The sequence below is a fragment of the Eublepharis macularius genome, chromosome 1, assembly GCF_028583425.1.
Source record: "Eublepharis macularius isolate TG4126 chromosome 1, MPM_Emac_v1.0, whole genome shotgun sequence".
NCBI classification, from domain to species: domain Eukaryota; kingdom Metazoa; phylum Chordata; class Lepidosauria; order Squamata; family Eublepharidae; genus Eublepharis; species Eublepharis macularius.
Window position 1 is genome coordinate 128,387,299 of NC_072790.1, and position 12,489 is coordinate 128,399,787.

General features: G+C 42.5%; 1 protein-coding gene across 1 annotated transcript in view; it reads left to right on the forward strand.

The window, feature by feature from the left end:
* The window catches only part of PCMT1 (protein-L-isoaspartate (D-aspartate) O-methyltransferase), a 37,804-nt gene extending 25,621 nt beyond the window's left edge, over positions 1-12,183 (forward strand). The window contains exons 7-8 of the mRNA XM_054978530.1: positions 1,793-2,015; positions 11,384-12,183. Coding sequence (XP_054834505.1) covers positions 1,793-1,972 — 180 coding nt within the window. The 3' untranslated portion in view covers positions 1,973-2,015; positions 11,384-12,183. The remainder of the gene's footprint in view (positions 1-1,792; positions 2,016-11,383) is intronic.
* Positions 12,184-12,489: the final 306 nt, after the last annotated feature.

Consider the following 12,489-nt stretch of genomic DNA (forward strand, 5'->3'; position numbering starts at 1 on the left):
CTGGTTGGTTGAAGCAGAGTCGGCTGAAACTGAACCTGACGAAGATGGAGGTCCTGTACTTGAGCTGCGGGGGATTAGGTTCGGGACTCCGGCTCCTGGTTCTCAATGGGGCACCGTTAGTGCCAGTTCTGAGAGTTAAGAGCCTGGGGGTGATCTTGGATGCCTCCCTGAAAATGGAGGCACAGGTCACAGCGGTTGTCAGGTCCTCTTTTTTTCCATCTGCGGCAGACCAGGCAACTTGTCCCTTACCTGTCAACCTGTGACTTAACTACAGTGATCCAAGCAACGATCATCTCTAGGCTATATTATAGTAACTCGCTCTACGTGGGGCTGCCCTTGAGCCTGACCCGGAGATTACAGCTGGTACAAAATGCAGCGGCGCATGTTATTACGAGAGTGCCAAATAAGGCACATATAACACCGTTCTTACACAAGCTGCATTGGTTGCCAGTGGAGTACCAGATTAGATTCAAGGTTCTGGTATTGACCTATAAGGCCCTGTGCGGACTGGGACCAGTGTATCTACGGGACCATCTCTCCCCATATATTCCCCAGAGGACACTCCAGTCAGGGGACAAACAGCTGTTGGTGGTCCCTGGTCCCAAGGAGGCCCGCCTAGCCTTGACTAGAGCCATGGTCTTTTTGGTCCTGGCTCCCCCCTGGTGGAACACTCTGTCTGCTGAAATCAGGGCCTACTATTCTGCTGCCGGACCTGCAAGACAGACTTCTTTCACCAGGCATATGGCTGAGGCTGGGCCTCTGCCAGCCTGAAAAAAACGGGGTGTATAAAATCTTAACCCTCCCTGTGAATGCTGTCTACCATCCTGTTTTAAATGTGTATGGATTTTTATTGTATTTTAATATGTTGTTTTTATTATATTTTAATATGTTGTTATCTGCCCTGAGCCCGCTTGCGGGGAGGACGGAATAGAAATTTGAAATTAAATAAATAAATAAATAGACTTCAATGCCAGCTTGATCTCATGTTTCCAAGAAATGTAGGAACTGAAAATGCAGTACTTGCTAACATACTGAGTTAGGAATGGTGTGTGTCAGGTTGAGAAATAATACTGATAACCAAAGCTAGAATGTGAGTTCATTTGTCTTTATATATTGGAGAGTGGAATGATTACAGCAGCTGAATGATAATAGGCAGTGAATGACAAAGTCGGGCGTGATTGAATAGGGTGGGGTATTCAGAGGGGTAGTAGGTGTGGAGAAATTAGCTTTGGTAATGAGACAGGAAGCCTTTGTCTTGATTCAGTCCAGGTGGACACATAGTCTTGAGCTTTGTTATCAGTTGCAATTCAGCAGTCTCTCTTACCTCCCTTTGAAATTCCTCTGCAGGAGAACTGCTACTTTTAGGTCAGCAACTGAATGTCCTGGAAGGTTAAAATGTCCCCCCACTGGTTTTTGAATGTTTGTTTCCTGATGTCAGACTTAGGTCTATTAATTCTTTGTCGAAGGGACTGGCCAGTTTGTCCAATGTAGAGAGTGGAGGGGCATTGCTTCTGTAATCACTCCACTCTCCAAGATATGAGGACAAATGGACTCACATTCTAGCTGTATCTGAAGAAGTGAGCTGTGGTTCACGGAAACTCATACCCTACCACTAATTTTGTTAGTCTTATATGTGCCACTGGACTGTTGCTCTTTTCCACCACTAATAATCAGTTTATCTTATTAATGAAATTAATTATTAATGGAATACTGCCAAATTGTTTTGTTTTGTACTTTGTATAAACCAATCATGTAAGTACACATACCTTATTAACCTTATTTAAAATTATAGCTCATAGATCAGTTGAAGCCCGGTGGAAGGCTAATATTACCTGTTGGTCCTGCTGGAGGAAACCAGATGTTGGAACAATATGATAAGCTAGAAGACGGCAGTGTCAAAATGAAGCCTCTGATGGGAGTGATATATGTGCCTTTAACAGATAAGGAGAAGCAGTGGTCCAGGTGGAAGTAATTTTCTGTTCGACTTTCTTCTTCCACACACTTAAACATACAAGGTGAAAGGGTCTTTATTTTTAAGATGGCAGTTTTCCGTGTCGGCTTTTGCTATTGCTGCTTTCAGCTTGGCTGTACCATCAAAAGCAACCTGTTGCATTGTTACGTTGCCATAAGGAAGTTCTCAAGTATTTTACATTAAATGCTTACAGCTGCATGGATTGCACTTTAGTTCATCATTATTTATGGCCTCTTGATGTTTTGTAGTGTTATTTTAAAATATTGTCTCCATTTAGAGGCTGTGGTGTTCCCTAAACTTCAATCTCTTATCACTGTTTTGTTGGTTAGATTTGGATGGGTATCCATAAGTGAAATGTTGCAGAAGAGTGAACTGTGTTTCACCTCACTGTTACTTTGATCAGAGTAATGTACCACTGATAGGAGTTCAGGAAGTGAAAGGTTACACACTGGTCAGAAACTGTTACAGGGTGCACATAATTACTAAATTATGTAATAAACGCAGGATTCTGAAAAGCAACACAAGTCAAATGCTTGTTGCTTTCAATTTTCATAAAGTTCCCCCTTTGTGTTCTATAGTGAATTGTTATAGTTTATTTAAAATGATTCACTCCTAGTTCAATAATCTACCAGTTCTCAGCCATTCTGAATAATTTACCTTGGGAGACATCAAAGCTTGCAGCACATTGATGATTTGTAATTCAAAACAGAGTGGTCAGCTCTAGAAGTATTCAGATTGTTAGCAAGAAGTATAGCAGATCAGTTAAGCCATCAATCCCACTATATTGCTTGAATAAAAGTGGGTGTAGGCTAGCTTCACTGATGAGAATGCATATATGCTCAATGAACTTTTCAGATGGCATTTAACTTTGACATTGTTATAAATTTACGTGTTCAGCTTGAATGTATAACATTTTAAAAATGTAGAAACATCTGTGTAAAAATAAACTCAGTTTTGCTGGATAGCCTTCTGCCAAAGTCCCATTGTATTCTGGGAGTGCTATTGAACTGCCATGTACAATGCAAACATCTTAAGAATGAGTTGCTTCCTATGAAAGGCTGGTACAGAAAGTTTGCTTCTGTTCATAGATCCAGAGGAGTTAGCCATGTTAGTCTGCCGTAGCAAAATAGAAAAGAGTCCAGTAGCACCTTCAAGACTAACCAACTCTACTGTAGCATAAGCCTTTGAGAACCACAGTTGCATCTGAGAAAGAGAACTGTGGTTCTCGAGGGCTTATGCTACAGTAGAGTTGGTTAGTCTTGAAGGTGCTGCTGGACTCTTTTCTATCTTGCTTCTATTCAAAGGTCTACATTCTACTGAACAAATTACTACATTGTTACATAATCATTATATCTCATTTTCAAGGTGGCTTTGTCTGTGGATGCTTAAAGCTGGAGATTGGGACCCTGCAGGGTGCTGATGCCTGAAAAATTTGAGGTTGAGGGCCTGTTGCCTTTTTAGGTTTTCCAACTCTAGACTGTCTCTTTTAATATAAATGTTCTTTCAAAGACTGACAAACTCTGTAAAAACTGTTGCAGAAAAGCAACTTGGCCCATGCTTCAGAGAGCCTTTGCAAACAAAGATAACAAAACTTTTTGGAAGATTATCTCCAGTGGCCTTAGAAATGTCCAGGCATTCAAATAACTTGCAAATTTCTCCTTCTCCATTTATTTAGTGGTCCTATGGCCAATTTCCCTTCTGTCAACTTGGCTCTCTTTGATAGCTTGCCTCAATGGGATCCCATAACTATGGATGAGATTATCTGACTAATAAACTGATTAAAGGCTGATAAAGCCCCTGGGCCAGATTATATCCTTCCTGACCTGTTCAACACTGATCTTTTCTAGTTGGTTCCAGTGCTCTCCAGACTATTTATAGTGATAGAGGTATCTGGGAATATCCTTCATCAATGGAAGCAGGCTGTTATAGTCCTAGTTTGCAAGAAGGGGGACAATAAATATTCTGCAAATTATTGTCCTACTAGTCTCTTTTTTATGTTGGCCATTTACTCCTGGGATTGGAAACATTGATGATGGACTTCTTCATCCTGGGCCCCAAACACATCAACTTTAAAAAAGGGGATTAGACTTCGCACCATGCCCATATCCTGGCCCATCTTCAAAATATACTTCCCATAAAAAGGGAAAGTTATATGCTACTAGCAACAGAGCCTGTTGTGTGGAAAAATACAATGAGCTGTAGAAAACTGATCTGGCAGGTACCTGCTGTGGGGCCTTAGGAGGGTCATGTTGCTGTGCCAGGCCTCTCTGCCACCACTTTGGCCGCTGAGGGGCCTTGGGAGGGCCATGCTGCCACACTGGGCCTCCTGCCACCTCCTCGGCCCCTCAGAGGCATGGCGCAGGCCTAGAGTTGCCAGGTTCCCTTACCCTCCAGGTACAAAGTGCAGGTGCTTCTGGGCCATGCAATGATGTCACTTCCAGAATATGACGTCATTGCACAGGCTACATGACAATCTGCGGAGCACTCCTGCACTCCGCAGCGGGCCAAATCAGGCCACTTTGGACCCATTTTGGGCCAAATCGGGCCACTGTGGAGCCCAGGAACACTGCTGGGGTGGTGCAGTGGGCCCTGGGGTGCTCCTGCACTCTGCAACAGGCCAAATTGGGCCCGATTTGGGCTAAATCAGGCTGCTGTGGAGCCCGAGATCACTGCTTGGAGGTACAATGGGCCCTGGAGTGCTTCTGCACTCCACACCAGCCTGATTCAGTCACTGCGAAGCCTGGGAGCGCTGCTGGGCCAGGCAAGGGGCTCTGGAATGCTCCTGCACTCTGTAGCGGGCCAAAACAGGCTGCTGGAAGCCTGGGAGCACTGCTGGGGCGACGCAATGGGCCCTGGAGCACTTTTGCACTCCGCAGTGACTCGATTAGCCTGTTTGGGGCTGAAATGTGCCTACTGCGCCGCATAGGAGTACATTTCCCTAATTTTTCTCATGCTGGCCTGTTAAGTGGGGGGAGGGTAAGCACGGCCCTCCTAAGGCCCTGCTGTGGCCACCTCAATGGCCTCCTCGGGGCCTCCAAGGTCAGCTGTGTTGCTCAGGACTCACTTTTTATTCCCACGGAGAGGTGTGCGAGTGTGCGTGCACGGTGATAAAAAGTGAGTCATTGCCAATATGACTTTTGTCTTTTATATAGTAGGATATTTGTTGATCTGAAAGCAGCATTTGTTTCACTCGCCAATAGACCACTGGGAGAAACTGGAGGCCATTTCAATAACACCTAGGTTTTTAAGTTTAATTAATTAATTTAAATCTTTACACACCCTCTGAGCTGAGGGAGCAATATATCCGTCAGGGTTATCTAACCAGTCCAATTGTAGTTACTTGGGGAGTACTCTAGGGATGTGTGTTAGTCCCACAACTTTTTAATCTCTCTCCTGAAACTTTCTGCGAATGACCTACATGTTCCCAAATTGGCAGGCCAATTTAGTGTCTAAATCGGGTTGGTGCTGGGCAGGGGAAGCCTCCAATGCCCGGCAGTGACCCGGCCCCAGTCGTTCTGGCTCCGATCCTGGCCCCAAAGGGCCATTTTTGGCCCTTTTGGACCCAGATCAGGGCCAAAACAGCCCAGACCAGGTCAGTGCCAGGCAGGGGAGGGTTCCCCCCGCCCGGCTCCGACACGATCCAGGCCATTTCGGCCCTGATCTGGGCCTGAAAGGCCCAAAATGGCCACTTTGAGCCATTTTCTGCTGGGATTGGGGTTGAAATGGCGGGAATTGGGTCGGTGCCAGGCAGGGGATGCCTTCTCCTCCTAGCACCAACCCAGTCCCAGCCATTTCAGCCCTGATATGGGCCAAAACAGGGCCCAAATGGCCATTTCTGGCCATTTTGGCCCCATTCTCGCAGGGATAGGGGCCAGAACGGGTGGGATCGGTTGGTGCTGGGCGAGGGAACCCTCCCCTGCCCGGCATTGATCTGGTCCTGGCTGTTTCAGCCCTGATCCGGGCCCAAACTGCCATTTTTGGCCATTTGGGGATGTTTCGGCTGGGATCAGGACCAAAAACACCAGTATTGGGTCGGTGCCTGGCGGGAGACCCCTGCCCAGCACTCACCCGATCTGGGCCATTTGGGGCCTGATCCATACCAAAATGTGCCTCAAATGGCCATTTTTGACCTGTTTTGGCCTGGATTGGGGCCAAAAGGACCCTGATTGGGCCACTGCCAGGTGGGGGAACACTCCCCTGTCTGGCAGCAACCAAATCCCAGTCATTTGGCCCGATCAAGGGGTGTGGCATATGCTAATGAGTTATGCTAATGAGTTCCCGCAGCTCTTTTTATACGAAATGACCCCTGGTCTAACCTACCTCAGAAGATAGTTGTGAAGATAAAATGGAGGGCAGAAGAATTATTTAAGCTGCTTTGGATTCCTGTCTTGGAGAAACGTGGGCTAGAAGGGGAAAAGAGAGCCAGTTTGGTGTAGTGGTTAAGAGCACAGGACTCTAATCTAGAGAACCAGGTTTGATTCCCCACTCCTCCACTTGAAGCCAGCTGTGTGACCTTGGGTCAGTCACAGCTCCTAGGAGATCTCTCAGCCCTACCCACCTCACAGGGTGTTTGTTATGGGGATGATAATAACATATTTTGTAAGCTGCTCTGAGTGGGTGTTAAGTCGTCTTGAAGGATGGTATATTAATTGAATGTCGTTGTTGTTATATAAATGAAGCAAATAATAAATACAGCTGAAGGTAAGGTGCAGATAAAAGGTGGGTGGATGTGATGGAGAAGGCTAGAAAGGTTAGGAAATGGGGGCTGCCAGGGGAGGGAAAGAGGGAAAAGTGAAGATGGCATATAAAGGTAGGTTGGCTGTTGGATGAGAAGGAAAGAAGAGGCAGGAAAATGAGAGAGTCTATGAGGGCTGTAAGGGAAAAGAAAGTGGAAATAGTGGGGAGGGGAAAATAAGATGCCCCTTGAAAATCTTGTGGGTTACCATTTTATCAATATATCTAATTTTCAACGTGGTTCCATATGTGGATATTTAAATCCTGCAGTTAAAGCCATGAAAAGACAAGGCAGATTTTTTTTTGACAAACTTGAGAAAAGCCCCAAATTTGCAGAAAAATCTGAACTTAAAAAAACCTGCATGGGTGGGCTAACCTCCCTCCCCATAATAGCATTATCTGTACTTTAATAAAGGAGATCTCAGAGTCCAGTGTGGAAATTGCTAGGCAACCACAACAGTATTGTCTGTCTTGAAACTTTAGTTTTGTCAGTAAAAGGGAGAGTCCTTTTCAGAATTATTTTGGCCTCCCAGTTCCCCCTCCTTCCCTCCTGCCATGGGGAGGGAAGACTCAATGAAGCCAGATCCAGCAGCATCTGCTGGGCATCTTGCTGCTATGTATTTTGGTAACTCACCTAGGTATAGTGGTAACTACCAGATGAGTAGTTGCCATACAACTTGCTTGGGAGCAGTGGTAGCCTCTGCACAAGTTGACCAGGCAGTAGCCACACAACTCATCTGAGCGACTTGTCACTACATGACTTTTGCAACTGCACCAGACTTTTCTCAGGGAGAGGCGATGAGGGCCCAGGGAGGGAATGCTGAGAGCCAGTGTGGTATAGTGGTTAGATTAGGATTTGGGAGACCCAGGTTCAAATACCCACTCTGCCATGGAAGCTTACTATATCACCTGGGGCTAGTCACTTTCTCTCAGCCTACTCTATCTCACAGAGCTGTTGTGAGGATAAAAGAGTTATGTAAGCTTCTTTGGGTGCCCAGTGGGGAGAAATGTTGGGATATGATGTGAATAATAAAAGCTGAAGACTGGCTGGGAGGTGGGGATGTCAGATAAAGGATGGTTGGTATGTGGAAAGGAGAAAAGGAAGCAGGGAGAGGATTTGGGACTGCCAGGAGGAGACAGAGATAAAAAGTAAGAGGAAGGGGGCACAGTAGAAAATGAAGTGACTCCTCGAACTCCTTGCAGGTTCCCCACTTGCACTATACTATTCTCTTAATACCAGATACTTGTCTTTAGCACATTCTTTAAAAGTAGATTTATCGCAACCTTATAATTTACTACTTGTTTCAGTCATCTGTGACAAGGAAATATTACCTCACTGAACATGCACATCTTCATTGCTGCTATAATGGTTGCGGTGCTGGTAGGGGTATAAGCTGTGCGCAGCTGTCATAACTTCTGTGTCTTTTAGTCTCAAGAAACTATAGTCAACAGAGACATGGTGATCTCATTCTCCCTACAAGACCTAGAAGTGAGAATTTGAGAGCTCTGTGTGTAGACTTACAGTGCTGCTGTGTATCTATCTATGTGTGGGATAATGCTGTGGAAGCTGAGCATATGGCAGTATTCTGATTGGTGGTCTTGGGCAGGGGCTGCTGTTTTGCGACATTCTTGGCAAGATGGTAGGAGGCAAGCATGGATGGCGCTAAGAGCAAGAAGAAGTAAAATTCCGGATATTTGTGATATCTCTGATCTCGTTACAGATGAGACGAATATATTTTTTAAATGTATGCAATCAGTGAATCAAAGAAAATGCTTTATCATAACAGAAGTCGTTTCCTTAAAAACTTGATTCTTGAGCTCAGTTTTTTGTGTTTAGATTGGGGTCTGGTAATAATTTAGTCTCACTGAAGGGCTTCAAACAACAATTCAGTTTAAAAATGGGTTTAATTCATGGCTCCTGCTGAAGATGTCTAAATCATGCAACTTCTATGAATATAGATATTGATGAAACAATGTAGAATGATCAGAAAACCTGGAAGAGATGCAGTTTATGAAAATATCAGCTAACACTTCTGGAGAAAGCAAGCTGTTGGAGAGAAGAAAATTTTATAGCTCTAATAAAGAATGAAAGTGTATAAGACAGCACAGTAGTTTTTATGCTTACATTTCAGTTAATCTTCTGTGGTCTTCCTCATGCTTTTAGGGATCAAGTCATGTCTCCACATACTTGTACAGTGACATCTTGTCATAAGCTGGATGTGGGCCAATTCACATGACTGCTTTCTCTTAACACATTGTAATTTTTGTAACACTTGATGGTGGATATATACAGTGGCTATTATCACAGGATGATTGCAAAAATCAATCCATGTAAGCATCAGTAATCAAAATACTAATCTCAGAATGAGCTCACAAATTAAATGTACCTATATTTAACATAATATAGTATGAGTTTAAAAACAGTTATGAAGCCAGCATAAGCCTACTAATGTGGAAATAAAATCATATTATGGTAATGTTTTCTGGTTTTTATAACATGCTAGTTATGCAAAGCAGTGCTTTTGAAATGGGTTACAAAAGGAATAGCAAAAGTTCCTAAGTGACAACCACAAGCCTTTACAGGAAGATGATCTCAACAATCCATGATGCTACTACTTTACCCTAGTCTCCATCCTGAGTTATGTCCCCACCACCACCATTTTTCTCTATCTTTCTGTACAGCAACACTTTTTGTTTATTTGGTGTACAGTTTCTGCAGATCCCCTAGTTTGTGACTGCTACCTCCTCTTCTTTATGAGCTCCGTTGCACTTCTCTATTGCAGTCTTATAGTCATGTCTGTTTAGTAGGGATACCTGTTCTCTCATCAGTTGCCTGGGGGATAATGTGTATTTCACTGCACGTAAACTGCGTAAGAAGCACAGAAAGTTCTCATAATCTACAAAGGGCACTTGGCAAAGCATCTTGCATTATTTTGTGCCATGTTTCCTTATATGTTGCAGAACTACAATGAGTAGCTTTTCATTCTTAGTCTTAATTTTTTTTTGATGTACAGTCATTGTAGCCTTTGTATTTCTTATTACAGTTGCACTTAGAATTTTGACCCTTGCTGCAGCTTGCCTGAATTTTGTCCTAGGGGCTCAGTGTTCTAAGTGCAATGTACCTAGTCAGATGTCCTACTATAAACAGTGCGTTGTTCTATCAAATCATTACAGGCATTTCATTTATTTTATGTATTGTTAGCAGAGAAGTTAAATGTTTCCTAAAACATCATAAATTAGTAACATCAATGACTTTGGGTTTGCACAGGATTTGGGGGAGGGGGGCGTGAGGGGAAGTATCTGACACCTTGATTCAGTGTATTTGATTCATACAAACCATAGAACCTGGAAGCAGATGTACTGATCACTCAGTCATGGACTTAACAAAGGAATCAGATACTCACTGAAAGCACAGTTCTTGCATAACCCATTTTTGAGTGGTGTTTCTCACCATTCCAGCTTTCCACTGAACTCCAAATGCAGGAGGCTTCTGTGCAGATATGCCTTTTAGAGTTCAATTTTGCATGCTGCCATTCCATCCTCTAACAATGAAATGTAAGTGCTTTGGTGTATGGCTACTTTCTCACTATTTTTACTGTGACCAATGATAACATCACTGTAAGATGCTGGGCATAAGATTATATGAATACAGAATGACTAACTGCTCTGGCTAAAGAAGCAGCTATGTGCATCTAGTGTCTTGTCCTTGGTTTCAAAACTGTGTTATAGACAACATGTAGTCCTGAGTCAGTATCACTTGAGAAAGCCAAGACATCAGCACAACTGACAAGTATTTTATAATTTGCATAATGTCTTTAATGGGCCAATGGCTTTGGAGTTTTTGCCTTATTCTCTTAGAACAGAGCATAGGAGGATACCTTTTCCATCTTGTGGTTAAGGTGAAATAATATTGCTCAAATCTGCTTCACAAGTCTGATTTAACAGTGGCTTGAAGTTCTCTGTTTTGAGTTCACCTCTTTGTTCATCTTTTTAGTTGCACCTGAATGTATAAATCTCCTTTATGACCTCCTCCACACCAGAAAAAGACAATAAATATCTGCTATAGCTGGGAGGTGCTTAATCCTTCCATGCCTATTGCTTTTCCAAATTGTCCCCTCCTGTTGTTCTCTCCTGCTTAATGTTCAATACATTTATAGTGCAATCCTAAGAAGAAGTTACTCCAGTCTAAGCCCATTAAAACGAATGGTCTTAGACTGGAGTAACTTTGCTTAGGATTGCACTGTTAGTGCCTAGTTCAGCTTGCAGTCATTTAAAGGGACAGAACAAACAGAAAAGAATGAGTTCTAGAATGTTACTAGACATTAAACGTTAAACTGGCTTTCACACTTTGCCTTATTTTATGGAGGTACCAAGAATAACTGGACTGTAATTGCAAATGGTTTACACAAAGCAGTCCTTTCGTCAAACAAAATTAATCATGTAAATTTTAATTACTTTTAAATTTACATTTCATTGAAACAATGAGACTTCTCATGTAGGGGATAGGAGCTCCTATTTCATAGCAAGCCTATTTTGGTTTGATAATTATGATTCTTTTTAGGTTAAATGCCTGAACAGACTGGTAGTTTTGTTGTGCATCTGAAGACGTGTTTAGTTTTAAGCAGTGAATTGGATGATCAGGCTTTATAATTATGTTTTGTTTTTGTTTTTTTGCAGGGATGAAATGTAAAACCTATGTCATCTGACCTAAACATAGTGTTAACAGTGGACAGTTCATCTCCTTAAAGCTTTTTCAAAACCAACAGCATTGCAGTTTGTTTTGGACTTTGTTACACTGTTATCAGCATGGAAAAGTGTGTTGTTTTAAAATTTTATTTTGTAGAACTTTAATGAAAATTTGATAAAGAACTGATGGAAAGTTTAAATTTGGGTAATGTTTCTTTTCAACATGCCCATATTTTCACCTGTTTAAAGAAACAAAGTATGTCTGCAGACCTGCAATTGGCAACCTTTGTATTTTTGATCGGGAGACATTTTAAACACTTGTTTCAGCCCCCGTGTTCTTCCATCCAGCTGTTTATCTGCACTTTCTGACACTACATGCACACTTAAAGGTTCTTTGTGTTCAGCTATCTCTTAGATGCTACTAAAATGAGATGAACTTCCTCTTTAAAGCTTTCAAGTGCTGTCATAGCCTAGCATGTAGTACACAATCAGCTGCTTTTTCCCTTTAAAAACCAGACATCATGTATATAAACTTCAGGGCATCAGAAGTGACCGTTCTTGATGTAAAGTCTGCTGTTCAGGATGGACATAACTGACATAGTTTCTCCCTCCCTTAACTTTTAGACTAATTTAAACATTTATGGTCCAGAATTGTTTTCTAGCAGATGTGCAGAATTGATGTGTATCTGAGTTTTAAAAATACTGTGTAAGCTATGTCCTCATCATTGAACAGATTATGCAGTGCTGCTTTGCCAAATAAAATTGTAAAAACAACAAAAAGGAGTTCCAAGCATTGTTTCACTGGGAAAATCTCTGGGTGGCTCAGCATTGTCATAGGTTTATACTGATAATTTTTTTTCAGAAAACTGAGTAACTCGTCCTCCATGGGTTGCACAAGAAACATTTTTCTTCCATTGTACTTGTGACTAACATACTTAATTGTTAATGTTTGTACAGTGTCTTAGGAAGCACTTGCTAAAATTCAAAACATCTGCTCAACAGGTACTATTTGTTTTGACAGGGTCTGTGTTTTCATTGATTTATAGACACCTCCTCCCCCGCTGCCTTTATAATTCTATAACAATTTCTTTATTCAT